The 13935-nt window shown below is 44.4% G+C and overlaps 1 protein-coding gene across 1 annotated transcript in view; it reads right to left on the bottom strand.

The window, feature by feature from the left end:
- Window positions 1-3730: 3730 nt before the first annotated feature.
- LRRC28 (leucine rich repeat containing 28) overlaps window positions 3731-13935 on the bottom strand; it is a 60088-nt gene continuing 49883 nt past the window's right edge. The window contains exons 9-11 of the mRNA XM_061594938.1: window positions 10739-10914; window positions 8558-8717; window positions 3731-4231 (exon numbers count right to left, since the gene is read on the bottom strand). Of these exons, the coding sequence (XP_061450922.1) occupies window positions 4159-4231; window positions 8558-8717; window positions 10739-10914 (409 nt within the window). The 3' untranslated portion in view covers window positions 3731-4158. The remainder of the gene's footprint in view (window positions 4232-8557; window positions 8718-10738; window positions 10915-13935) is intronic.

The following is a 13935-nucleotide window of genomic DNA, read 5'->3' as shown; positions in this document are numbered from 1 at the left end:
CCCATTTAATTGGGCCACAGCTGTGAGCAATGAAAAACCTAGTATTGTACATGCAAGAGCCAGCCCTGAGGCTAAAACACACCATACACCTACCTGGGACAAAAGGAGTTGCTGCTAGAAGGGTATTGCACCTGGCATGCAGCAATTCAGCCTTTCCCAACTTGATTACTCTCCAGATGTTTTGAACTGCATCTCCCATCAGCCCAGCCAGCCCAGAAGGCAGCCCAAAAAGAACACACTAACAGCACCAGCATGTTATTAGAGCTCAGTACTGCTCTTGTTAAAAAAGTGGGGTAGTTTTGTCAATCTCTTTAGGCCGGGGGTGAGGAACTTGCCAGGGGGCTGGATCCAGCAATGGCCAACCCTCCACGGGCCTCTTGGATAGGTGCATGGGGCTGCCCGCCTGTCAAATCACCTGACATCATATGGTGTCGAATTCAAACAAAGAGGTAAGGTGCCGATTTCAAGCCATGGCTGCAAAGGAACGTTTTCATAACGTGAAAACGTAAGAGGAGCTGCTGGATCAGGCTGGTGGCCCCTCTAGTCCAGCATCCTGTTTTCACAGAGGCCAACCAGATGCCCCAATAGGAAGCCCACAAGCAGGAGCTGAGTGCAAAGAGCGCTCTCCCATCCTGCAGTTCCCAGCAACTGTGATTCAGAAGCATAACATACTCATCAGGGTTAGTAGCTACTGATAGCCTTATCACCATGAATTTGTGCAATTCTCGTTCAAAGCCATCTAAGCTGGTGGACATCACTGCCTCCTCCAGGAGCGAATTCTACAGCTTGAATTTGGCACAGCTCCAAACCATGACTTTCATCTGACCATATGATCTCTGGTGATTAACAGGTGGATGTGTCTTGGCCCACATGGGGAGGCGTAACAGGCCTAATTAGGGCCACAGGCCAGAAGTTTCCCGCTGCTGCTTTATGTTGAAGTAGCACCTGACCAATACCATCTGGCTTAATTTGTGTTTGTCACAGAAGGCTGGCTCACAAGATCAACTGCATAGCCCAGCTATTTTTTTTTTTTAAACTGGCCTGTGAAGCAGGCTGAAAAGCACAAGGATGTTGAAATACAACTCACAAGATTCTTCAGTTTGGCTTTATTCCGGGATGGATGCGTTTAGGTAGAACTGCAGTTTGAGGCAAGCTTCACATTTGGGGGTTACTTTACTCTTTAAAACCAGTGAAACAGGTAGATGCTCCTGTAGTCAGAGGTGGGCCACGTCCTACAGCTGCTTACAGGGGAAACGGCACATAGAAATGCAAAGCCCCCCCCCCACTTACCCCAGCAGAGAGGAATGGTTGTAGTGGTCTGAGGCCCCACACCAGAGGAATATGCCCTGGGCAAAGCAAAAGGAGCAGGGAATCGCTCTCTGCTTGTAGGGAAAGCTTGCCATTGTTCTCCCACTAAACCAGACTTCCCCAACCGGGTGCCCTCCAGATAGTTTGGGCTGCAACTCCCATCCAAATATCCGGAGGATGTCAGGTTGGGAAGATTGCAATAAATACAAGGTCCTTTCTTTAAAAACAAAAAACAGCTCCAAATATGTGTTTGTTTTAAGCAGCCATGAAGGAAGCTCCCCTTGTAGAGGAGACATTCCTGACTCCTTTGAGTTGCCCAGGCCTGGTCTCAGCACCTGGCATAGATGAGCAAATGTCTGGACCCACCACGGCCAGCACCATTCTTTTTTAAAAACTCCCCCTCCTCCAAAATAAACACATAGCCCAGCGCTGGAAAAAGAAGCACTGCGGGAGGCAGCTACAGCAGACCGCCATCATCTTCCATATCCCCAACACCTCAGGATCCACCTAGATGCACTCATCAGGATCGGGGTCCAGGGGTATTTGAGACAGTGAGTCACCTGCAAAGGCTGCAGCTGCCTTACCCCAGCACTGGGCTGAAGGAATAGTGGGTGGGTGGAGCTGTGCTGCTTTCAGCATCATCAGACATTCTCTCTACTCCCACCCGTCACTATCCACTGGCTAGAAAGGTTGGGGAGGCTCAAGAGGCAAGGCTGGAGAGTTATTTACCCAGAGCCCTCTCCCAACGTGCAAGGTCCAGATAAGCCAGGGACAGAGATGTAAAGGCCTAGGGGAAAAAATGCAGGAGAAAAAAAACCTGTGGGTTGTTTTTCCAAATCCCTTTTCCCCTGGAATTTTTTTTTTTTTTTAAACGGTCGTTTCCAACTCTTTCTGGGCCTTCACATCTCTAGCGCAGGGATTCAAGCCATTACAGCATTCCCTGCCTGTCGGGTAAGTTATGGACTCTCAACAGAGCCTTCAGGATTTTCAAGCTGAATGAAGCAATGGAATTCTGGACGGTAGTCCCTTCAGACTGCAGTTTGCATTTTGGAACATTGCCCCATAAAGGAAAAGGCTCTCCTGTGCGCACCAGGGGGGAGAGACCCAAACTTGCCATCCAGGGAATTTCTTCACGTGGAAGAAGCATGAAAACGATGGACCCCACCCCCGCTTCTTGTACTCAGAAGAGGGGCCCCTTTAGAATCCACCCCATTCCCCACAATGTGGAGAACAGTTTTTTGTTTAAGGAAAGAGCCAGCCTGAAGGAAAAGACGCTTCTTTTTGCACCTGCAGCACGTTAAAAAAAAAGGCCCGCTTTCCAGGCTATACTAACTTACCTGCTCCTGCATGATCAGTATTGCATTTGCCACCCAACTACATATGAGAAGAGTTCCCAACCTCCTTTTATCATGAGGCTTTGAAGATTATTCTGACCTTTCAGAGTTAACTGCTTAAAAAAACAAAGCAAAACAAACAGCCTCACCGGGTCAAAACCTGTAACCAATTTGTGGCTCTTCATTACACTAATATAAATGTGTAAACGAAAACAAATATTTGTAAACTGTTGACCCAGGACTCTGTTCTGCTTTTTTGTTTCGTTTTTTAAATTAAATTGCAAGTTACACCCACACTCTGGGGCTTTGTGCTGGCTTGCGCTGCTAAGTGCAATCAAAGATTCCAAGAAACAATCCTCAGAGCAGTAATAGTATTTGTGAGGTTCTTCTTCAGCACACGCATGTTAAAATGCTATCATAGCCCTTTAAAAAGAAGTTATGCTAAGAAAAATTGAGTTTGTTTCAGCATGCCTTCTGTGGCCTCCACAGATGTCAGAATGTTTAACTGAAGATATTCTGGAATAAATCAACCAGAGTATCAAAAGTATGAGGACCATACCATTTTATACCTTACAACAAGCACTATTCACAGTACTTTTAAAGTCCCTCCCGCCTTAAGTGCACAATAAGAAGAGTTAAGAATGCACCTCTTGACTCATCCAAACCTTACTGTCGCTTTTAACCCTAACTGGCTCTGCAACCCCCTAGGATAAGTTACTTAAAAAGATCGAACTGACAAGTTTGATATCCATTTTTCATGGCCTCCTGCAGCAGTGGTCCCCTGAAGGCTTCAACCTCACATGCAGTGTCAATTCCAAATTCTCCTAATCCATTTGCAGGCAGACTCCAGCTGGTTTGCAGAGAGAGTGGTTTTCCATGAACAGACCTGTAATTCTCACTGTCAAAGAGGTGGTGGGGGGGGGGGGGAGAAGGACACCCTATTTGATCATGAATGGAAAAATGAGGGAGGGAAGAGAAACAACATTGCCAGCACAAATAAAGTGCTACCTTAAATGGCTGCTCTTAAGAGGGTGGCAGCACACAGCCAAGTAGGGAAGAAACACAAGAAGTTGCATGTATTGCAAATGTATGGTTAAAAAACATCCATTTATGTCATCCGAGTACTCAAAACCGCTTTGAATGAAGTCATGTATGAATGCAACTAGAATTGTAAGTGCAAAACATGAGGGTGTCCTGGAGGTCATTTGCTTCCTTGATGTTTGTTGCATTTACATTCTGCCTGGGGAGAAACAGGAAGGTGTTAACCTTTTCGAAAGCTGGAGTATCCAAAGGCTTCCAAGAGAGTTCTGCCTTTCATCCAAATTTGATAGGGGCACAGGACTGAAGTGGCTCGCAGTGTTCCCAGCCGGGCACCTCTCCTCATCCGGCTGCTTTGGCACGCAGGCGCACACGCAAACACACACACAAACACACACGCTGTCTTTGAGCACCACCAGGAGACACAGCCTAATGCAGCTTGAAACTGGCACCGCTCCTGAACAGCTTTAAGTACTTATCAACTCAATAGGTCAAAAGTCTGCAGACACTGGGTGGAGCAGCAGTAGGCCACAAAACTAACTGTTGTCCTCCTGGAGCAGAAGAAATTAAAAGAGAGAGAGTGCAGTTGTCAGCTCAAGATTAAAACATTGGCCCTTGTCCACAACACACAACTTTTCTGGATAGTTAAAAAACAAACCAGGAGGGGGATTAAGCCCTGGTAAACTAAGTACACAAAATATTTGAGTTTGTAAAAATAGCAAGAGGTATTTCCTCTGTCAACATAGAAAGAAGTTCCGCTAAAAACTACTGCAGGTTTTGTAGCTCTGAAGAAAAAAAACATGGAGAATGTCTTGATTCCTTCAAGGGGAAATTCATATTCTTTTTTTTAACCCCCCCTCCTTTCAAAAAAAGAAATCATGTCTCTCAACTCATGGAGAGCAACAAGAATCAAGGGATGGAGTGAGCATGCTTTTTCTTGCACCACATCATTTTTATGATATGCAATTCTAGAACTCCTGAAGAGGGCTGATATTTCAAAGGAAAGCTTGTTGCTCTTTAGACACAAAGATCTTTGTGCATCTGGTGTGAGCAGGAACCTTGCATGGTTGCTCTTTCCGGCCATGACGACACATATTCAGACACACCTCTTTACCCTGGCCTTTGACACTTGAGATGCACAATTTTAGGACCCACCTTCTTTCTTTGTGATGTTGTGATTTCAAGTTGCTTTTCATTGTTTTTAATGTTGTATTTTAAACTGTTATAACCCACCCTAATGTAGCAGGAGGAGGAGGAGGATCAGGAAACTTTCCTTCTTTTTTTGAATGATGCCTGTACTCTTTTCTTAAGACACCTTTCTAATTCCTTCTCCCAAGTTCTTTTTAAAGTAGAAGCTATGCTAGATATTTCATTCTCCTAAAACCCAGATACTTGATCCTGTCTCAAGGCTTTCCCCTCTGCCTTTCCTCCAGCGGACATAATCTAATTTAATTTATACAAATAAAAACACCAGAGGTAACATGTTGATTTTCCAACAGAGAGCTGAACCCAAGAACCACCAAGTGCAACGGTGGTCAACAAGAACTTTGCTGAATTTACAAGGATGGATTCTCTAGCATGACGCAAAGGAAGCATTCCTGAAAAGTGACAATTGTTTGGGGGCAAAGTGTGTGGGTGGCTTTAAATCTATGTTTAGTACTCTTTCATCTCAGTGCCATTTGAGAGCTAACAACTCAAGCTCTGGCTCAGCCAAATATCATTTTTGCTGGAGTTATTGCAGAATATTTTCAGACACACACTGATCTGGTAACAGGAAGAGTATCCTCCATCTTGCCAGGAGGGGAGCAGTCCTACCACAGGACATACGCCAACACTGTATATAAACCACATCCTTTATCTTAGCCACATGGCTAGGAGGTGCACATGCTACCAGGTGGTGTGTGTGGGACAGCTGCACCACTACCAGGTCCACATGATGCAGACCTGGGAAGGTACAAGAGCAAGATGGAGTTGGTTGTTGCAACCAGGGAAGCTTTCTAAGAAAGGGAGGGGGGCTCCACTAAAGCAGGGTGTTCAAAGCCATCCGGCTGCTTTCCAAGTTTAAGAGCCTCATGTTGTTCTCACTTCTTAAAGCCCTCTTGCTTACTAAAGAAAAAAAAACATTATGGCTACAACCACTGTAGCTGTAAGGCAAACACAAAAAGCATACCATCTACTTGATATCAGCAGGCTTTTCTTCTTCTGATGGTTGATTTGATGGCTGAAGAGGACTGTTCCTGGCAGCCTGAGGATCACTGATGAAAGACTGTTTTTAAGCTGTGTTTTAGAATACTTGTAACTGTGTTTTACTATATTTAAACTGTGTTTTAGGATGTTTTTAATTGTAATGGTGTTTTTAAAATGTTTTAAAGTGTTTTTAGTATGTTTTTTCTTCTTATTGATAAACTGTTTTATGTTTTCCATCCTGGCTCCTTCAGGAGAAAGGGTGAGATATAGATTCAAGAAATAAATAATACTTGGGAGGGGATTTCCTTCCCATGGGCTTCTGTTGTCAGAAGCTATGGGCACACTAATCACTTCAAAAATATCCAGAACGGTTTTTCTGGCTGCGTTTTGAAGTGACTCTGCCCTCTGCTGGCCACATCTCCCTTCCCCACTGCTGACTTTCAGGACCACCCACAGCAAAGTGTTGGACCAATCACTGTCTGTCTGAGCATGCAGCAAAGCATTTCCACTGGCTACTCCTAGAAGATAAATGGGTTGATCTACCAATCAGCTGCGAAATCTGCCTGAAGCTGATTTTTTTTTTTAAAAAAGCACTTGAGCTGATCCAACCAGGGTTTTAGAGTAAAACAGGGCCAAATTTGACTAGCATTGTGTGCCCTCGTTTTCAGAAAAGAGAGGTGGAGAGGCATTGGAATATCCCTGCATAGGGATACCTTTCACTTTTCCCATATGGATTCTTTGAGTTTTATCCAATGCTAGTCCAACTCAGAGTAGATCCACTGGAATTAATGAACATGACTAACTTAAGTAAATTATTTCAATGGGTCTGCTCTGAGTAAAACATAACTGGATACAACCCCTTTGGGTCTCCCCTTCCTGTTGGCAGGGATCACTGCTGCCAACGTCAGAGCTGCCACTGGGCTATCTACAACAGGTACCTGTCCTGGTCCACAATTATCCTGGTCAGGGTGTAGAGTTTGCTTGATAGCCTATGTGTGGATTTTGGTTTGGATAGAAAGGTCCCATTCCATCTTCCAGACCTCAGCAAAGGACACTGGAAACAGTGTATGTACTGCCATGGATTTGGGTCGCCCTGTTGCGAAGACAGGTTTTACCACCACATAGGCCCCTGTAACAACTGCCTCCACTGGAGTGGTTTATGGGTGAGGGACCTGAAGGACTCAAGAGCTATAGAACAATGCAAGACTTAGTTACGAGTGGCTGGAAATAGTCGTTGGAAAAGAGGCATCCCTGATAGAAAAGGACAATGGCAAAGAGGATGGGAGGCTAAGGAGGAATCCCTGCAGCGGGATCCTTCTCTGCTTGTTCTCAGGCCTTCCCTACGGCTGTTTGCTTTCCCCCTCTTCTAGGTCTTTCCCCAAAGAAACAGAGCTGCTGTGGAGCGTGCTGTCTCTTTTCCCCACCCAGGACTCCTCAGGTTCCTGAGCAATCAGCCCATCAAGTGGGGCAGGGCTTCTTTGTTGTTGAGAAAGAAATTTACGCATCGCTGGGCATCCTTCAGAAACGGGCATGGAGGACAAAGGCTGGCTTTCCTCCTCCATGTCATTGAAAACATCCTGTAGTATGCTCTGGGCCATGGGGCAAAACCTCTGTCTTCCCCTACTCTGGCTGAATCCACAAGGGAGATGGAATGATTTGTGGCATGCAGACTTCACAGATTGTGGGTGGAGTCTCTTGTCCACCTGCCTCCTCTGTACTGCTCTCAAGCCCTGTAGCATGCTGGTTGCTATCCACACCAGAGGCTAGCCATCAATTGTTTAGTACTCCTTCCTCTCCAAGGGTGTCAATACAAACTGGGAGGCACCTTGTCCTCTGGTTGCCCCCAGGCGATGCAGCCCTGTGGTCGCTTGTTTTCCCCTCACCCCTAACTCAAAGTGGCAGATTGTAAGGAAGAAGGGGAGAGGGAGGTGTAGACAAACAAGAAAAACGGCTGAAGCAACGCCCCCCCAAAATCCCTAAATGTTGGAAAACAGACATATAGTTAACAATTTTCCTGTCAGCCTAACAGCACCTATAAAGAAAGGCTACTTCTTCAGTCAATGGGGATCTAAGTATGATTACCATGGAACAAAACTATGTCATGCAGGTTTTCAGACACTGATGGCTTCTTTTTTGAGTTCTGAAAATACTAGCATTTTTTAAAAAGACAGACAAGCTTCTAGCTCTCTTGGCATCAAAAGAAAAAAACTGATGATATATGGGCAGTGTGTTAAAGGTGTGGGTAATTTGGGTGCCAAGAATGCCCGCAAGCCTTCTTGCTTACCCCATACCTTTAGATTTCAATATCCTACCAATATCTCAAGCAAAGGGACATGAATGAATGAATGAATTCAAAATTACTCTACTTCCTAGTCAATGCCGTAGCAAGCCCATAAAATTGAAAAAATATACCATGCAAGAAAGTTGCAAACTTTATACTACTATAGACCATTGTGAAAATGTATGATTTTGAGTAGGAAGAAAAATTACATAGCCTGTTCTACAGTTGCTGCTGGCAAGCAAGGTAGATGTTGGACTCTTAAGAATAAGGTGAAAGATATTACATATGAACTCAGAAGACTAAAAATGCAACAGAAAAGCACAACCACAGCCCTATGCAGATGCCTTTCCCTGCAACTGAAGCCCTTGCGTAAGGTCTGAAGCCCCAGTGTAATTCCCCCTGTAATTACCCCTGATGCAATCCAGCCATCGGCGTCTCTCTCAAGGGGAAGAGCTTTGGGTAGACAATAGTAAACATGGGCTGGCTGCAACGGTGGCAGTGTCCCAGAGGGCAGTAGAGCAATTCCAAGAGACTTCTGGGTAATGAGATTGGATTCAGGAACTTCAAATCTAGAGAGGGGGAGGGACCAAAAAAACACAGCGGTGGTAACTGAAACAAAATTAATTCATGGCTATTTTAACCAAGCTGGACATGGCCTGAGATGTATATATTATAGCTCTGTTCACACTTCTACAAAATAAGGAAAAACAACAGTTCTTATGGTAGCCTGGAATGACGCACAGCAACACAGTAGGCACAGGGAATAACTGTGCTCACTACACATCTAGATCACTGCTTCACTAAAATCCTTTCCAGTTTAAGATGCAATATCAGGAAGCGCCTCTTGATTTGTATCTTGCTTTTGTTTGGGAATGAGAGCCAATCCCATCTCTGCGGTGGTTTTATTATGCTGTGAGACCATCCGTGAGGCTTGGACAAAATCAATCAATCAATCTGAACAGGTTTAAGAGCCTGATTGTCTGCCTTTTCAGCACCAGGCTTCTTGCTGCGCATACTGCCAAAATGCAATGATAAACACTTGCATTATACCCAAGATAGTTTATTATCAGGTAAAAAACGATTAACCAGCTACAGAGATTTTAGTTATTTAAATGGGAAGGATCCCAAGTGCATTCTTACCGGTCACAAGGCCCCTACCCATTGATTAGTGGCAAATTCCTTGCAATATGGTGCCTAGTTCTGGACCAATGTTCCAGTGCTGGCCGGAATAAAAACAGTAGCGCTGCAAAGAGGGATAGCTGAAGGAGCAGAATGCTGGCTTTGAGCGTGTGCAAATTATCTTGCCAAATGGACTCATCTGCTAATTCACATTCATCCCAAATACCCTTTTCCAGTCTCCCCACTCCCCAAAGTGAGAGGACCACGAGCTCCCAAGGACTTCTGAGATAGCTCGACATTCAAGTTTCTGTCAGGAGCTGAAGCCCCATGTGGCAGCGTGATGCAAAACACAGACAAGCCGGGGACCGGTTTTCAACAAAGAGCCTGAACTAGGGCAGAACGAACGCAGCTCAGCTGTCACGTGGCACCGCAATGGCCAATGGGCTGCAAGCGCTTCTTCTGCCTCATGCTTAACAAGCCTGCCAGCTTTGGAGCCGGCTGCCCGGGAAGGAGCTGCATTGCTGAATGATGCATTGCCTCTTGCCTCGGGAACATTATTATTTCTGCTTCTCCACTCTCCCAATTAGAAGGCAGTTGCTTCTCTGCTGTGGACGTGAAAAGATGCTAGCCTTTGCTACACTCTAGAGCAAGAAAAGACTCAAATGCCTTTTGCCTCTGAAGCAATAACACTTGGCTGTCTTTTTGGCGCCTCTCATTCTTATTGTAAATGTAACTTGGGACGCCATTTGACAGTTCTTCTAAGAACCTGAGTCAAATTTCACAGCACACTGAAAGACTACCTGCTTCAAGCACCATGCTTACCATAAACTGCTCCTCCCCCTCCCCCTCCTCCCTATAAGCTCCTTTCTTTGACTTACAATAATCCTACACTTCATATCTGCCATCTCTTTATGCTCCTCATATTCTTTCTTCCAATATGCTTGTCACCTTTTAGTCTTTCGTTGTTGTTATGTGCCTTTAAGTCGACTACGAATTATGGCGACCCTATGAATCAGCGACCTCCAAGAGCATCTCTCGTGAACCACCCTGTTCGGATCTTGTACGTTCAGGTCTGTGGCTTCCTTTATGGAATCAACCCATCTCTTGTTTGGCCTTCCTCAATGAATATCCCACCCTTAATATTCATGCCTCTCCCATCAACCAGCTTTCAAAACAGTGCTCAAACTGCAACTTCTCTCTTGTGCTCTTCCCAGTTCACCTCTCTTTTCACACCCCTTCCACCTACCCACTTGCAACCCAACTGCCCATTTTTACGGGACTGGCATCTTGTCTCCTTGTTTTAATTTTTCCTTCCCCCCCCGTCCCTACCTTCTTTGTGTGCCCCATCTGCCTAGACTGTGGGGGCACAGACAGAGATGATATACATCTGTAATTGTTTCTTAACAGAGTCTAGCTATTTAGGCACTTGATAAACATTAATAGTGCAGGAACACAATCACAGTTCAGCTACCTTTTAAAAATCTGCAGTATGTGTTATACAGTGTCCGCATGGCCATCTCCTGCAAGGGCAGAACGCGGTCCAACTCTGACCCAATCGACTTCACCTCTGCTGGGAGAAAAACTGTCAACTGTCCTGATGAAAAGGAGAGAAGCTTCACCTCTGACTTCTGAACAGGAGAACCACAGCTGGAGAGATATTTGGGGAGAGGGGAAAAGCTGCTTTTAGAAGAGTAAAATCTTATGAGAAGTCCTAGTCAAGCCTTCTAAATACTTGAAGGAGCACCTCTCCCTGTTTCAGCCTGCCTGTATGTAAAGACTGTCAGAGGAGGTCCTTCTCAACATCCCGTTGCTGGGCGAGTGACACGGGAAAGGGCCTTTCTCTGTGGTGGTGCCTCATTTGTGGAATGTCATTCCCTCTGAGGTTTCGTTGGCATGGACTCGTTTTGTTTTGGCACCAGCTTAAAACATTTGTTTGCTATTAATTTACTCTGCCCACAGGAGGAAGATATTGTGCAGCTTTATGGATGGGCTTTATGATAATTATAATACTTTAACTGCTTTGGTTGTTTTATAAATTGTATTGTTTTAACTGGTTGTTGTTGTTATTTCATTGTGATCTTCCCTGCAATTGGTTAATGAAGGGAAGTCTGGAAATATTATAAATAAATAACTGAAGCTTTGCTCCCTCCTGCTGTGCCATGCTTTCCCAAATCAGCAGCTTTCTGTTATGCCACTTTTCACAGAGGAGGTAAACCTGGATAACACCGGACTGCAGGCAGGGACTAGAGTACTCTTTGTACAGAACAGGTTTTCCCCCATAAAAAAACCTAGATGCTGAGAAAGGCTCTAGCCTTGTCTTCCCCCCAACATGTTAGGGGTATTTTTGTGTGCAAGTGACTTATTTTTTATGCAAGAGTATTCAGCCATGCAAATCCGCATGTGCAATCTGAAGTGGCACAGCCCGGACCCAGGGCTTCCGCTTTAGTTAGAACTAGGCCTCATACAGACAGGGAGGAAATGGACAAATATGCATTAAATACACAATGGGAATTCCTGCATGCACATCACACACTAGATGTACCTGAACAAGCCAATGAATCGAAGCTGTGCATGAGCACAATATTTTTCTCCTTGCACAGACGGTATTGTTTTAATGAGGTTTTAAACAGGATTGGGCTACACGCCCTCTGATTCCATAACTGAACAAGCCCTATGTAAGTTCTTGGGAGCAAACACTGCTTCACATGGGTATATGTGAGAACAGAATCCCAGGAACACAAAGAATGCACACGTGTCGTGATGATCTTGTCAGAGGGCCATTTCACAAATTTGTTGGGTGCACCTTCAAACAAGGATCTGGTCAGTTGTCTCTCTCTGATACACGGTTTCAAAGATGTGTTTTTGTTGCAGTCGCACTTGGCATTTTTCTTAAAAGAGCTGGGCTCTCAAAAACACCTTAAGGTATTCACTGAAGAGCATAAATGTGCAAAGTAACCCTTCCTTGAGCCAAATTCTGAAATATATGTCCAACTCAAGCTTTACTGGTACAATGCGATTCCAAAGTAGGCAAGGTTTTTTACATGACTATTAGGTTTCTGGGTTTAGGATCAACCAGCTCAGAATGTTTTCTGACTTCCCACCCAAAAATCTGTCAGGCTAAATAAAATTAATTGCCTTAGAACAGATTTGGGGAACCTACAGTCCTATAGATGTTGGTGAACTACAACTCCCTTCAGCCCCAGCAAGAATGGCCAATAGCCATAATGGGAGTTGGAACGCATCAACATCTGGAGGGACAAAGTTTCCCCACACCTGTCTTAGAGCTGTTAAAGCACTACTGCATTGCTACCTAGTTGTGTAGAACTTTCTTCTTCCTATAGAGGTTTCCATAAGAGAGATTTCCCAGGTATCAATGAAAGAGGAAACCATGAAAACAGAAATGTCTGTATTTTACAACTCAGGAAAGATGGAGGATGTCTTGGATTAAAGGGAAGGACACCCAGTTTATAGGTTTCTCACATACACAAAAACTTTAAAGCATCAAGCTTCAAGAATAGGGAATAACAGGCTACTCAATCTCCATAGACAAGACACATTTTCTGTGACGACACCAAAGCATGCTAAGACTTTCCAGTGTGACAGTCCCAGCTTGAGTTCATCATATATCATTAGCCTTAACAGATGTCAGACAGCTGTGCACAAAGCTTTCTTCAAACTCTATGAGTGCAATGGCTTACCCAGAAGACTAGAATGAACATGGTGCAACTCAAGAGCCACATATGATTTAAAGAAGTTGCAATGTACTCAAGGAAATTTGTTGAAAGAGATCACAGGGAAGATAGATGGACAGAATGCAAACAGGAAATAGAGAATGACATGCTCAAATGTGGATTTTCAAGAGTTTGGTGTATCCTGCCAAGTGACTCCCTAAGAATTCCACATGCAGAGAATTAAGTGGTGAACGTGAGAAGTGGAAAAGCCAAGCACAGACTCCCTGTTCTTGATAGGCAAGCTTTTAGCTGGACAGTTAGGTTCGCTGCTCAGCCATGAATTTCACTAGGTACACTGGACAAGCCATTCTCTCTCTCAGGCAAGGGTAAATCATAGGGATATATCATATGTCCTCAGGCCTCAGGATGGAATATGACAGAAATATGAACCCTCTAGGTTGACACCAGCTGTAAAGTTAGAAACTTTCAGCAAGCTGGCCACAAGATTTACATGGCTACCTGTATTAATACTTGGTTAATTCTCAAACGTCAAAGATGGCGCTTTGCATTGGCAAAGAATGGCATGTATTTATCTTCACAATCCAGAGACAAAAAGGAAAAGAAGCAACCATTTGCTTCTGCTTTTGATGTTTCTTCTTCATGGACAGTAAGGACCTTTGGTGGTCATTAATTCATAGAATGTGCAATATTTCAGCCAGCAGAAAGTAGGTTACCCTTTCATATATCACTACAGCATTGTTCCAATAAGGATACAGAGTTCACCTCTGTGGCTGCTACTTACCAACAACCACCTCTTTTGCAAGATATAATCTCTTTTTGTCTGGCATAAGAGAAGTGTACGGTATCCACAAATCTATTTACATAACCACGTGACAGGGGGTTATACCTGCAACTACCATTTTCTTTCATGTGTGTTCTTTCAAGTTTAGCCAAGGGTGCTTAAGCACACAGAGAGATGCTTTTTAAAGCACAAATT

The sequence above is a fragment of the Rhineura floridana genome, chromosome 14, assembly GCF_030035675.1.
Source record: "Rhineura floridana isolate rRhiFlo1 chromosome 14, rRhiFlo1.hap2, whole genome shotgun sequence".
Classification (NCBI taxonomy): Eukaryota; Metazoa; Chordata; class Lepidosauria; order Squamata; family Rhineuridae; genus Rhineura; species Rhineura floridana.
Note: the sequence above shows the minus strand (reverse complement) of the source record. Positions and strands in the feature narration are given on the sequence as shown.